This window comes from Epinephelus lanceolatus, chromosome 2 (assembly GCF_041903045.1).
Source record: "Epinephelus lanceolatus isolate andai-2023 chromosome 2, ASM4190304v1, whole genome shotgun sequence".
Taxonomy (NCBI): domain Eukaryota; kingdom Metazoa; phylum Chordata; class Actinopteri; order Perciformes; family Serranidae; genus Epinephelus; species Epinephelus lanceolatus.
The window spans coordinates 29,983,638-29,997,991 of record NC_135735.1 but is presented as its reverse complement, the minus strand read 5'-3'; the positions used below and the strand labels follow the sequence as shown (position 1 = coordinate 29,997,991).

At 39.2% G+C, this 14,354-nt stretch overlaps 1 protein-coding gene across 2 annotated transcripts in view; it reads left to right on the top strand.

The window, feature by feature from the left end:
• Window positions 1-14,354, top strand: part of LOC117260150 (CUB and sushi domain-containing protein 1-like) — a 529,510-nt gene that overhangs the window by 335,903 nt on the left and 179,253 nt on the right. For both annotated transcript variants that reach the window (XM_078176328.1, XM_078176324.1), the window contains exons 11-14: window positions 5,847-5,950; window positions 6,838-6,950; window positions 10,836-11,018; window positions 11,233-11,418. In XM_078176328.1, the coding sequence (XP_078032454.1) occupies window positions 5,847-5,950; window positions 6,838-6,950; window positions 10,836-11,018; window positions 11,233-11,418 (586 nt within the window). The remainder of the gene's footprint in view (window positions 1-5,846; window positions 5,951-6,837; window positions 6,951-10,835; window positions 11,019-11,232; window positions 11,419-14,354) is intronic.

Sequence of the window (14,354 nt, the reverse complement as noted above, 5' to 3'; positions counted from 1 at the left end):
GCCTGTTCTCTCTTTGCACTATTTCTGACAAGGGGTCACCTCAGTACATAGTTTAATCTTTTTTCTCGACAGTTTATTTTTGACTCAGGGTAGTAGAAATGCATTAAAGCTTCAGTGGGCACAATATTTATGTAGAAATTCACCTCACTTAAGCCTAAGTCCCATCGGGCCTGCAGCAGAATAGAGTTCAACCCTCAGCCCACCCCTGTGACAATCCTGTGTATCACTGAAACTGTGGTATTATTACGTGTGGCCATGACTATGGCACTATCAATGTGAGCAGGAAGTGGCAAAACTATGACATAAGGGTTTAATCAAGAGAAAAAACATATTATTTCCGCTCTTGTCAGTCTGCATCCTCAGTGAGCATCCAGGTTCATGATCATCAGTGGTGTGTGGTTAACTGATGTCATGTTGTGCAAGTTCTGGGTACTGTACTATTTAAATTACATTGCCTTTCATGTCAGCTGGGGTTGCCACCTTGTAAACACATGCAGTCTAGCTATTAAATATTGTATTTTCCCTTTTTGATTTCACTTCTATGCTCAGATGTTTGGGCCTGCCTGATGAATGAACTGCATTCCTCCTCCACACATACATACTTGTTGTACACCACTACTACCAGCTTCTGATTCAAGAGACTCAATTTGTAAATGTGCTGCTTTGTTGGAAAATAGTGTACAAACACTGCATTCTGTCATGTCTTCAAAAGCTGCACCTAGTAATGCCTCAACATTATTAAAGAGAAATTTCGGTCCTGCAATAATTGCTACATTTACAGTGGGTCAGTTGAGAGGTCGATCAAATCCAGAGTGAAAATATTGGCTGTTTTGTGTTCCATTAAAAATCACTGTGTGATGTGAGGAAAACAAGCTGTTTGTTGTAGTTTTGTTGGGTGCCATAGTAATAAGGAGGCTGGCGTTACTGCCACCAAGATTGAAATGAAACCTATACCCATGTGCACTATCCTTGGCAGGGGTCACCTCAGCTTATTCTGTAGTTGAAATGGCTGACTGAACGTAATTCATTAGACGTGTGCAGAGTGTTGACATTTTAACAGGGCCCAAATCAAATCTTATTTTTAAGGGGAAGCCAAGGCTGAACAACAGCATAGTAAGTATGGCAGGGAGGCTGCCCTCTGACCAGAGGACCCAGGTGTAAATAACCATATAGAGGAACATGTGACCTGCTGGAGTGCCCTTGAGCAGGATGTTGAACCCTTACCAGCCTGTCTGTAGCTGAGGCTGCAGTGAAGTAGAAATTATATTCATCCGTTTTTGTTTTTAAAGCTTGATTCATGGATGGATGGATGGATGGATGGATGGATGGACGGATGGACGGACGGACGGACGGACGGACGGACGGACAGATAGATAGATAGATAGATAGATAGGTAGATCTATCTATATTTAGGTGATAATTTCTCCCCCTGTTTCTGCTCAGCAGTGACTCAGCACTGCTGCAGCCTCAGCTCGGCAAGGGAATTCAAGAAGTAGTCCACCCAATTATGGCTGTGTGTTCTCTTGCACTACTCTGACGTAAGGTCACAACAGTGAGGGCAAGATCACCAGGCACAGTGTGGTTTTTCAGCTTCAAGATTTTTTTCTGGGGAGATAGAGGGGGTATCTCAGGGTAAGCATGCAACCCATTGTTGTCCTGCTGTAGATAAATTGAATGGGTACAGTGTGCACTGCATGCAATGTTTATAAGGTTCTGTTTTCTCAGTTCTTCCCAGCAAAAGTATGTCTGCAATTATTTGACTTGAGCGGCAAACACATATCCTCTGAAAATTTAGTATCCGAGTAGGAGAAAGATTACTCTCCGTTTCTCCCCAGCTGTGATCCTGCCCTGAGGAGACCCTAAAATTCAAGGCACTACAACTTTACAGGCTGACTGACTGAATGCATTTCACTGTAGGTTTGGATTGCTCAATGGTCTTAACAATTTTTAAATGGCCTATTGAGCTGCTCAGCTGCTTGCTAATGACCTCAAAGTGATAACGCTTCACTTATCCCTTCAAAGAGCATCCACCTTTAAACAGAAACACTGCTTTTTTTCTGTATGGCCCAATTTTGAACATGATAAACTCTCTCTTGAAGTACTGGAAAGTACTGCAGGAACTCAGTAATGTGATGGAATCAAAAGAAAATACACACAGCTGTAGTCATCAAACTGAAGGCAGATCTTGTGTTTACAGTCAACACTGTTTCAGTTGACAATTTGTTAAGGACTAGACGACACTTTCTGTCTTTCTTCTTTCGGTTGCTCTTTTCCTTTCCCTCTTAGTTTCTTTCTTTGCTTCAGAAAGTAAAGAAGCTAATCTAATGTAGTTTGGGGTTGCAGGCTGTTCTTAATGTCTTTCTAAATGGGCCTATTTGGATCTATTGAACAGCACTGAGCTTCTTGCTAATGACCTTAGTGTGATAACGCTTCAGTTCCTCCCCTTAAGTCTTATGTTACTGTGCAAACTGCCTTGACTGTCTGGACACACAGATATGAACAAACATAAATAAGGACAGAAACATGTAGACACAGAAACTCAGCCATACTGCTCATACATAAAATGAAACATGCGTGCCTTCACATCATTCTGCCTCAGCTGTTAAGACAGATATACCTGAGAAAACCACCTCCTATACACTCACACACTCGCGCGTACAAAAGCATGCGTGGATGCACAGATAGTCTCTGTCTGACTGTGTTCCACTTCACTCCCTTTCTTTATGACCACAAGCTGCTGCTGCTGTACAATCTTAACAACAACCTTCGCTTCTCTGACACACACACACACACAGCCCGCAACAACACCTGATCTGTTACTGCTCTTGGTTTGATTATGTTTCATGTGCCTAGATTGAAAGCCCGTTGAAAATAACAAATAGCCATCCCTTTTGCAGTTAAAATTTCACATGGATTGTCAATATTTTTTTATGATTGAAAGGAAAGGGAAAAAAGTAATGATCCTTGAGTCTCCAAGCCTCTAGGTGTGTGTGTCTTTGATTGACAGCTAAGCCAGCAGGGCTACAGTGATGAAACTTGAGAAAGATAAATGTGTGCTGGTGACTGTATCTTACAAGCTGAGGATGGACAGTTTTGTGATAGCAGTGGTGCTGAACACAGGGGGGGTGCCTTACACTGATGCAGAAAAGGAACAAATTGGTGCATAAAATACAGGGAATTAAGGGTTTGGCGTTCGAAATGTCCTGGGGGAGGACACAACAACCACCTTTTCATGTGTCTCCTCTTATGTTTAAAAGAAATTTGCGCCCTTGATTGAAGAATACGAGCCACTTGAACTGATCAAAGTAAATGTTTGCCTTTTGTTTTTTCTTTTAGCTTTTTAATGTGCTACAGCTTACTAGCTAAGTAGCTAACTAGCCTACATACTGACATTAGCAGTACAGCTTTATAAAATATGTGTATTTGTCCCTTTTGGGAACTGATTTTTTAGGAAAAGAAAGCACAGGACATGTAATGTCCAAACAAAATGTGTATACTCTAGCAAAAAAAAAAAAAAAAAGAAGTGCATTTGTGACAACTGATTGGCAGTGTTTAATTGTCTGTTGAAACAGCCATCAAACTAATACTTTGACTGATGTTTGACAACCAAGAATGTTTTTTTTTTTTTTTTTTTTTTTTTACCTTCCTTAATATATGGGGTTTTGAAGTTATCAGCACTATTGTTTATGGATTAAAAGAATTAAAGAAACATCCAAAGATTTTGACAGTGACGATGATGTATCTTTAAAAATAATCTTCAGAAACCCATGTGTTCTTGTGAACCTTCAGACAGAGGGGAAATACTACACAAAAACATATCAGCAAATAAAGAACAATGGTTTATTATTGCTCTCTGTGATTTGCTGTTAGCCAGGAGTTAATACCTCACAGTGCTGTTTTGCATCTTTCTCCCATTATCTCTAGCCATTTTGGTAAAACTAAACATTGCCAGAGGCGGCAACATTCAGTGGATAATAAGATAGCAAAATGCTCTCTTCGAGTATGAGTCTCATATTTATTGAGCTGCATCTTGAATGTAAGTCGCTTGTGTCAAAAATAAACATTTCTTTTTCTTTTAAATATTAGCCTTTTTGCATATCGGTTCACACTGATTGCGTGTGCATGCATGGATGCGTTCAAACGTGTATGAATACAGATTTATACAGTTATCTGAGGCTTCTGTGCCATTTCTGTCATGATGGCAGTTAATCCCTCAGATGGTTCCATATCCTTTTACATTATTTGCTCGCCATTTTTTATTTTGACAAAGCACGGCCAAAGGCTCAGATATGCATAGATGATTCCGCTGTGTTGAAATGGTTTTTACACCCTAATCACCTGGGGTTAGGTTTTTCTACACTGTAGTGTGATTGCCGAAGTGATGGATTCTCATCCACAACATTACATGTTCATGGTTCATATTAGTCTTCTAATACACCAGACGATCGCTGATTGAGAGCAGCTCCTTTCTCTTAAAGGTTCTCTGAATACAGCGGATATCTGCCATCTCCCATTCTGCCAGGGAAATGATCTACAGCTGATAAATAATGGACAAGCAGCAAATAATAGAATACCAGCATTACAGCATTTTAGAGCGCACAGTAGATTGATGATCCAGTGCTGTATGCATGCAGCTACAGGCACCAACATGCCTGGGAGTAAGGCATTAAACATCCAATTTTTCAGTGTTCAACAGCAGAATGGTATGTTATCAGGGTGCAGCGTGTGAAGCTCCCAGAAGTGATTGGTGTAACTTTGAATGTTAAGTCAGGATGCTGCCAAATAAAAGAAAGGGTGCTTTCGCTTTCGGAGTTTTGTTCTTTCTCTCAGCTCCCATTCATTAAAGATGGATTATTTTTGAAATACCAATATGTCACTGTCAAATTAATTGTTATACCTTTGGCATAGCAGCTTTAATTAAATAAGATGATGGTCACATCCAAGAACACTGGTTGGTTGACTCTCTCTTTTCTCTCTCATTCTGGTTTTATCATTAGTACTCACACATTTTTAGAACAGAATATTTCCACCCACATTTGTTGCCTCTCGCTACAAGGAAAACACGTCTTCATCCTCCTTCATCAACTGTTTTGCTCTTTCAACCAATCATTTTCTTTTTACGTTGAATAAACAGGATAACTTTTGTGATTTCCCCACTGTATGATTCATTTCACATTTTGGCATACCAGGGGTCCTCCAGAATGGTTTGCTTTGATGACGCTATCAGTCTCATCCGTTCTCAACAGATTTTTTATGTTGGTTTTTCAAATGCACATCTTACAATCTATTACTGCTATAAAATATGGTACCTCCAGAGGGTATATTTTGCAGCACTCATGAAGGTAAAAGTGAACAAATTTTAGGACTGTTTGGACAGTGATAATAGAAGCCTGCTTCTGCTCTTAAATGATTTTCCTCTTTGCTGTAATTAAATCTGATTTCATATCATGAAGTCAGATTTAATTACAGGAGTCGTGAGGTCATGAGGTTAGCAGAGGCTGCCAATCTTTTCAAAAATGATTTGTTTTGTTTACAAAATGGTATGATTAATTTATTAGTATTAACATGCAGCTCCTAACATCGTAAAGCACTTTTATTGCTCAAGGGGCAGTTGTTTGTGAAACAGAATCCCCATGTCAATACCAGGCTTTCACATTCCCCCATCAATATAATCATTAGTTTCTACTGCTGGAAGTTGTAATGGTGGAAAAGCACGAGACCATCCTGGCATTAATTAATGATAATTTTCTCACTGGTTGCCTGTCTTTCTTTTTGCTTTTGTCTGTGTTCTCACTTTTCCACGTCCTCTGTGTTTATAACTTTTCTACGTTTGCTTGTTTTTCTAGGTGATAAAGCTTTCATTTGAAGAGTTTGACCTGGAAAGAGGATACGACACACTAACTGTGGGAGATGGAGGCAAGATAGGAGACACTCGGAGAGTACTCTATGTGTAAGCACCACTTACATGTTCTGGCCTATAATATAGCACTATTGACATGCAACAGCATAGAACAAGTTAATGCTGGCAATCAGAGGAACAATTGAAGCAAAATGGTTGCTATTGTGGAGATATACATTGTATGTATTGGATTTCATCACTTACTATGTTTTGTTGGATTTGTTGTACAGTCAACTACATGGGTTACAAAAGGAAAATGGACTTTTTGACAGTGTACACAAATATAGAAAAGTCCATTAATATGTCATTTTAAATTAGTGAATAATCAAAGGGGAACACCAGCTAAATTTAGAATTCAACTATGTTATTACCATGGCCTAAGAGAGTTCAGTTAATATTTGTGAACATGAGCTTCTCTCTTTAAAAGCCAGACACCAGAGAAGAAAGTCTCAAACTTGTGATGTCATAAGCTATAAAGTCTGGAGCTGCTCCACAGACGATGAATGGGAGTCTGATTTTATGGACCCGCAGTTTGTTTGTTGTCTTTTTCATACCCAAATGGGCTTTATTTTATTGTCGTGTTCTCAGTTCTGAAACAAAATGTACCCATATAGTCAGAAGATTCCCCTGGGTGCTCTCAGTGTCATCTGTAACACCTTTCCCAATTCATTTTCTGTGGAGCAGCTCCACACTTTATACCCTATGACATCACAATTTAGAACTTAAGGACCTTGGCTTGTAGATTCGTGGGAAATTGCTTCATGTTTACTGATATCGTTTGACCATCTTAATCCAGAGGAATAACAATAATGAAATAATACATTTTGAAAACAGGTGTAGTACCCTTTTATTCAACGTAAAAGTAAAAAGTCTAATTGTAAACCTGTAATGCGTATTTACAGTTTGTGTTAATGTATTTTTTGTGTATATGTGTGTAGACTTACAGGTTCCAGTGTCCCTGACCTCATCGTTAGCTTGTCCAATCAGATGTGGTTACACCTGCAGTCAGACGATACAATCGGCTCAGCGGGATTCAAGGCAGTCTACGAAGGTATATCCTCCTTTGGAGTGAATGCAGCATCTTTAAATACAACATATTTTTCTTTCTCTCTTTCTCTCTGTCTCTGAAACACACACACACCAAACAGATATATATGCTCACATAATGGAGTGTGAAAGTCATGGCGATGCTGACGCGCCGATTCAATAGTGAACACAACTGCTGTTGTCTGTCCTTGTGTATACATGCGAGTGTGTGCGCGCGATTGTGCATTACAAGTAGGTAATAAATTAATTATGAGCCAATCAGCTGATCGTTTTGCTTGGTTATTTTTCATATTATACCAAAGCTGACACTGATGAAGAGATAAAGATGGTGACAGTCACAGTGAGTGAAGGTGAGAGGGAGAGATGTAGTTGTCCCTCTAAATACTTATTATTTAGAACAATCCATTTATTGTATTTATATATTTGATTACTGCATCTCACCATGCCAATGCAGCTCTTTAAATCGAATTGAACTTAATGGAACTGAACCAAATTGAATTCACTTTAGACAACAAGTGAGACAGGTAGAGAGAGGGAGGTAATTTGATAAACGTACAGACAGAGGAAGAGGGACAACAAGAAAATGACAGAGTGGGACAGAAGGAGACAAAATGACAAATTGAGTGAGAAGGAATAAACTGTCTCGGAGAGATCGAGAGTGTGACAGAGGAGGAGTGCGTGAGAGGGATGAAGGTTGCGCTCTCGGTTCTGCTTAGCTATGTTTGATTCAATGATGTTGCTGACAGTGTTGTCCAGGGTCAGTTACTGTTCAAGGGAATCAGCACAGTGTAGCGACAGAAACTGCATGCTACTGTAACTGTAGGAGGGTGATGTTTAACATCATGTTACAAAGTTTGCTTTGCTCGGCACGAGGCTAAGATGGTGTTGACCTTGATTTTGTGCGTTAAACATTTGCCCTTACAACAGCAAAGACCTTTTTCTTCTTTACAACTTGGCTTAAGTTGTCAAAAATACACCATAGTTATGTGATACACACTTCATGGCGATGACAATATGAAACTAAGAAAGAAAGAAAGAAAAGAAGACACAAACAAACAAACAAACAAATGGGGCTTAATGACCTCTAGATGATCTTGCAGTTTCAGTGTTGCCCAGGGTAACTAAACCACCAGCCCCTGTGGTGTGTTTTGTGTGCGTGTCCTTGCATGTATATATGTGATGCTGTCACATCATATAATGTCACCATGTTACACACTTTGATCAGTGTTACCCCCTGAGAGCTCTTGGGTTTTCAGCCCTGTAGAAAATTCCAATGTGTGTGTGTGTGTGTGTGTGTGTGTGTGTGTGTTAGTTGTGCGTTAGTTGTCTTGCTTTCGAAGGCTGTCGTGTTACACTTCTCAATCACTGTAACTCTGTGCGTTTCTGTGTGTGTGCATGTTTGAGAGAAAGTGAGTGAGTTAATATCATAAACACACAGCCCATTATGATAATTGAAGCTTTCAGTGAAATGCTGCCGCCAAGTTTTCAGGCTGATGGCAGTTGGCTGTGAAAAGAGCACAATGTAAATAATGTCCTTATTTTTTAACCCATTAAAGAACTAAAAATAAGTGTTGAATGTCGAAAAGATTCTTCCGCAGAATCAGAAGCATCAGTGTGGTTGTTAATCTATGAAAAAGTGTGCATCTGTATACCGTCCTTGTTGCATTTCCGCAGATTGAAACCTTTATTTTGACTTGCAAAAATCAACCTCAGAATGCAAACTCCAAACAGCAGTTGTTTGCAGTATAATGATTGCAGTTCGAAAGCGATTGCTTAAGTTTTACACAAGCAGTTGGATAAACCAACAAAGAAGAATTTTCTCAACACTTCCTGCATGCCGTTGCTTTACCATGTGATGATAGCATAACTTCATCATAAAAACTTCAGACTGTAAATTGTTCGCTTTGATTGATTTCTTACATCAAGCAGTTTCCGTTCCCTGCAAGTTGATTTTCATACCCCGCTGGCATGAACTGAAACCAAATGTGGCTGGAATGTATTGAAATACATCTAAACCTTTATGTGTGTGTGTGTGAGTGTGTGTGTATGCCTGGGAAAATGGTTGGCAGTAATGTACAGTTTATGTTTGTAGTTAATGGGCTAAAACATACAAAATCACCTGAAAGGTCCCTAAAGTATCCATCAGTGTATTGTTTTCTTCCTTTTGCTTTATAACATTTGAATACATTTATCCTCCATGTTTTTGTTTTATTTTGTATTCTCAATTATGTAGATTACTTTGTATAATATATGACTTTTGGAAAGGAAAAGAAACAGAAGCATAAAATGTATCAAGCTGTAAATCTGCATTCTGCGCTCCAGTAAAACTCTTTAAACTTTGAAAGAAAGGAAAGTTTGAAAAAAAAAGGGGGGGGGGGAACAAACTAAAAAAAGACAACAGCAAAAAAAAGTGAGAAATAGAGGCAGTTACCACCATAATGACAGACTTACCAGGGGCTCAAGATCGTTGATATCCATCCTGACACTCGTCAACTGTATGACAGCTAGCTCTGGGCCACACACACACACACATACAGACACACACACACACACACACACACGCCTGCCACTTCTTTGAGTATTCTATTCTTGTGGGCGTACTTACATCCCAACAGATAGTAAAAGTGTAGAACACACACACACACACACACGCACACACCCATACAGACACACACACACACACACACACACACACACATACATCGCTCACCTTGAGATGTATTTGCCCAAAGCGAATCCAGGAGCATGGTGGAGCATGTGTTACAAGATGACAGACGTCTGGTAGAATGTCAAATTTTAAAGGAGGGGAGAGAGCGGAGAGCAGTGGATAAAACCCACACTGCCATTAAGGGAAGAAGGGATTAAAAAAAAAGAGAGTGACAGAATGAATGGAATATGATTGCGGGCCAGTTCGGCAGTACCGCTAATGTGACACTCATGCCAATAAAGCACAGTGTATTGAATCAGATTGAGAGAGCGGGAACGATAAGAAGAAAATTGAGCTCAGTGGGAGAGAAAGACGGGGACAATTTAAAACGGGGACAGGCAGAAACAGAGAGATGAAGATAGAGGAACAAGGAGGGAAACAGCACGTGTGTCTGAAATGTGTATATGGGAAGCAGTCATGTTATACAGTGTCACAAACACCAGCGTCGTTCTCTTCGATTTTTACCCCCTGCTGGTTTCTTAACAAGAGTGTGCGTGGATCAGTGTGTGTTTGCATCCACCTGCATGCCTCTACTATTTGTTTTGCTTTTCACAATTAAAGCTGAATTACACTATAATTACACTGATGACAATAGCTGTGAGAACAATACAATTAATTTCTCATAGGTTATATTTCATTTATTAACACAGCAATGTAAAATAATAGATGCTTGTTCATGTTCTTATCTCCTTGCTGCTCCGTACAGTCATATCAGCATTGTTGCCAGTCCTTCTTTTAAGACTCGTCGGTTCTTAACCATTCCTCAACCTGTTGACAATCAGGACTGCTGCCAGCTGTCTTCCAAAGAAACATTTTAAGTACGGCCTTTGTGTTCAGACAGCATGAGACAGGTCGGGTCCACAGGCTGCAGACTCATTCACAGATACACTCTCAAAAATTGATCCTAACCACAAGTTTAATATGAGGTTGTAAAAAGTCACAGTATAGTGACAAAAACAAAAACCAGCTATATATGTGAGAATGAACACAGCTGCATGACCACAAACACAACATACAGGATGCTCAGATTTGACTCACCGACCATCTAAAAATCAATGTGTGCATGTTATTACCATTTAACCCCACAGCACAATCAGACACCCCTTATCTGAATGTCACAGTGTTGCATGTTGACATTAATTATCAGCATAAAAACATGGCTGTCTGTGTCACGCTTTGCAGAGATTGAACGGGGAGGCTGCGGTGATCCCGGGGTGCCGGCATTTGGTCGCCGAAGCGGTGATCGTTTCCAACATGGTGACGTGTTGACCTTCTTCTGCCAGTCGGCCTTTGAACTAGTGGGAGAGAGGACCATCACGTGCCAGCACAATAACCAGTGGTCTGGCAATAAACCCAGTTGTATCTGTAAGTACACATTTATGTGCTTATACAGACACATTTATGTCTCTTAATTATTTTGCTGTTGTTTTTTTTATCTAATTTTGCATTATCCTTCTTTTTTTCTTTCGCACTCAGTGCTATATCTGTCTTTGACTTTTTACTTTCATTCTTACCCGACTACTTATTATCTTTCCTTTTCCTTTCCTGCCTTTCTTCCTCTGTTCCTTCTTGTTTGTAGTCTCCTGTTTCTTCAACTTCACGGCTCCATCAGGGACCATATTGTCCCCAAACTACCCAGAGGAGTATGGGAACAACCTGAACTGTGTGTGGTTGATAATTTCTGAACCGGGCAGCCGCATTCATCTCCTCTTCTCTGACTTTGACCTGGAGCCACAGTTTGACTGGCTGGTGGTCAAGGATGAAGGTAATTATATCTTAATATGTCACTTTAAAACATAGTATTTTAATTAACACCTCAGGATATGCATATGCAAATTCTTAATTGCTGAAATTTGGATGTGCACGTGTATACAACTGAACAAAATGGAAAAACAATTTAGGGGACATTCCTTCCCAACTTGTCACCTCAGTCTGTAATTAGTAGGTAAAGAGAATTTCTGATTGGATTTGGTTGATGAATGGTGAGCTGGCGAACTGGATGGATAGTTGTAATGCTTTATTTTGTTGTGCACTTTCCTACTGCACACCGAAGACAGTGCAATTAGATCACTGTTCCCCATTGTAATAAAGGTTATTGATTTAACTGAATCAAGTAAGGCCCTAGTTTGACTGGCTGGTCATTAAAGATGAAGTTGTGTTTAATCGGCTGGCTGTAAACCTGTCCCTCTGCAGGGATGTTTTTTTGGAGCAGCGTTTTGAAAATTGCAGGGCAATTAGTGCTGTTGCACTGGGCAAACTAAAATTAAAGTTGCTGCTTCAAAGTCTTCCGGTTTGTTCCGCTTGGTGATAGATCACTGCTGTCACATGGCAACCACCCTGTGTCTTCTTTTCAGGAATTAGGACAAAAAAAAAAAACCTCACTCATAGCAGACATGCCCTCTCGGAATCAGTCACTTTGAAACCTTCATGATATTCTCCTTAAAGACATGTGTTTGTAAACTTTATTTTCTAGTTAGGTGAAACTGCACATGCTGCTGCGTGACATGAGAAATACTGCATCAAAAGTCACAAACATTTAAGTTATAAATACTTAACAATAAGCCATGTGAAATCCACAAGTGTTACAGTATAAAATGACAGTAAGTGTGCAAGACATTGTCACAAATATTATTCACTAATGTGACACCCATTAAATGGTTACTAACTATTATATGAGTTAAACATCTGCTTTTCAGAACCCCACTGAATATCTTTATAAATCAAACTTAACGGTGCACCACAGTACTCAACATACTGACAGATGAAAAAACTGGTTTAAAAGTAACACAACTCAGCACTGCAATGGTACTTTGCCATCATTAGCCCTATTCTAAAATCCCATTACTGGCTCCCTGTTGAGATTAGGATCCAGTTCAAAGTTCTCATTCTTAGTTACAGAGCATTACACAGTCAGGCTCCCTCTTATGTAGCTGAACTGCTTCAACTGTATTCTTCAGCTCACTCCCTTCGAACAAATATGATTTGTTGTCTGTCCCTTGCACTCACCCTAGGACACAATGTGATAGAGTTTTTACAGCCATAGCACCTAAATTTTGGAATGCTCTGCTTGCTCCATTACAATCTAAACCAGCCGTTTGGGTGACTTGTACGTACCTGAGCTGTACTTGTGATGTACTATGTGACTCATGTAGTTGCTCTGTCTTAATAATTTCTTTCTTGTTGTATGTTGCCCTTTTGAAGCACTTTGTGACCTATGTCTGCCAAAAGCGCTATATAAATATATTTTACTAACTTCAATTTGTAACCATTGATCGAAAAACAAGTAGATTTGGGGAGTTATTTGAAGAGGCAGTGATAGCCACATCACTTCTCAAGTGTTGCTTATTATTATTCATCATTGATAATTATCATTGATGATTAATTGGCACTGTCTCATATTCTGTTCTTGTGTAACAAATTCGATTGTGAAACATTTAAATCCCTATTATGAACATTTTTGCAGTTATGCAGCCAGCGTGGTGACCCACAGTCTGCTGTTATGCTTTTTAAAAATGCATACATAAAAAAAGAGATGTTTTAGTCCAGGAGGAAAATAAATCTGCATCCTAATGCAGCAAGATAAAAGTTTCTCTGCATGAGAGAAACCCAAGGGCTTTTCTATTCACCGAGGAATCTGTGTGACCTTGACACTCACGACTTTGTCTTTTTTTTTTTTTCTTTTTTTTATCCCTGGATAATAGAACATTGTAATACAAACAAATTGCAAGCAAAAGTGAACAGAGCAACCACAGCAATAACCAATAAATCTCCCGAGCTGGGAAACAGTAGCATGAAATCCATCCTTTAAAAAAAAAAAAGAATAAATCTTCAAGGTATGCTTTTGAACAGTATGTAAATGGTTAACATAATCAGACAGCCATTGTTGTCATCTAATATCAGAGCACATAGTGATAGACTGTCACAAAAGGCTTTTTTCTAAATCTCTCCTCTTAGATAAGACAACGCAGGACCTTGTCACTCTTTCAGCTATTGTCGCATTGCTTCTCTTTCCACTCCTGGTCTCTTGCCTATCAATGCAATAATGAATAAGTGAAAGAGCTTTTGGGTTGCTGAAGAACAAAGAGACTGGCACTTTGCAACTCAGTCGCTGTGAAGCCTAATTGAGTCTAAGTGCGTGGAATCTAAAACTCCAAGTCAAGGAGGAAATAAAAAGAAAACTTTCTGTGAAGTGTTCTTGAAGCTTCCTCTCTGTCCCAACTCACCCTGCTTTTCATTGCACCTTTTGTAGTTGCATTCATAACAGGATTATGAATATTACTTTCAATAAAGTCTATCTTCTTAACAATGTAGTCGTAAGGACACACAAAGAAAACACTGATCATGCTGATTGCTTTTTGCTACGATAAAAAGATTGAGATAGATTCTCAAGCTCAGGAATGATGTGAAACAGTGTCAGTACAATGCTGTTTAGTTATTATCAATGCCATAATTTTCAACTATTTTAAGATGTGTAAATAATTCTGATATATCTGATCTGATATTGTACATGCCCTTAAAATAGCTTATACACAATTAATACAGTATAAAAACAGTTTTTCGGGTTTCCTTAATATTGAACAATGAATACACTCGATGACAGTGTCACATCTGCAGAAAGAGTAGGTCTCACTTTGCAGGGCTCCACGCAAACTTTTAAAAGTGTTCTGAAACTCAAAAAATGGTTGTCATTTTAGTCACCAT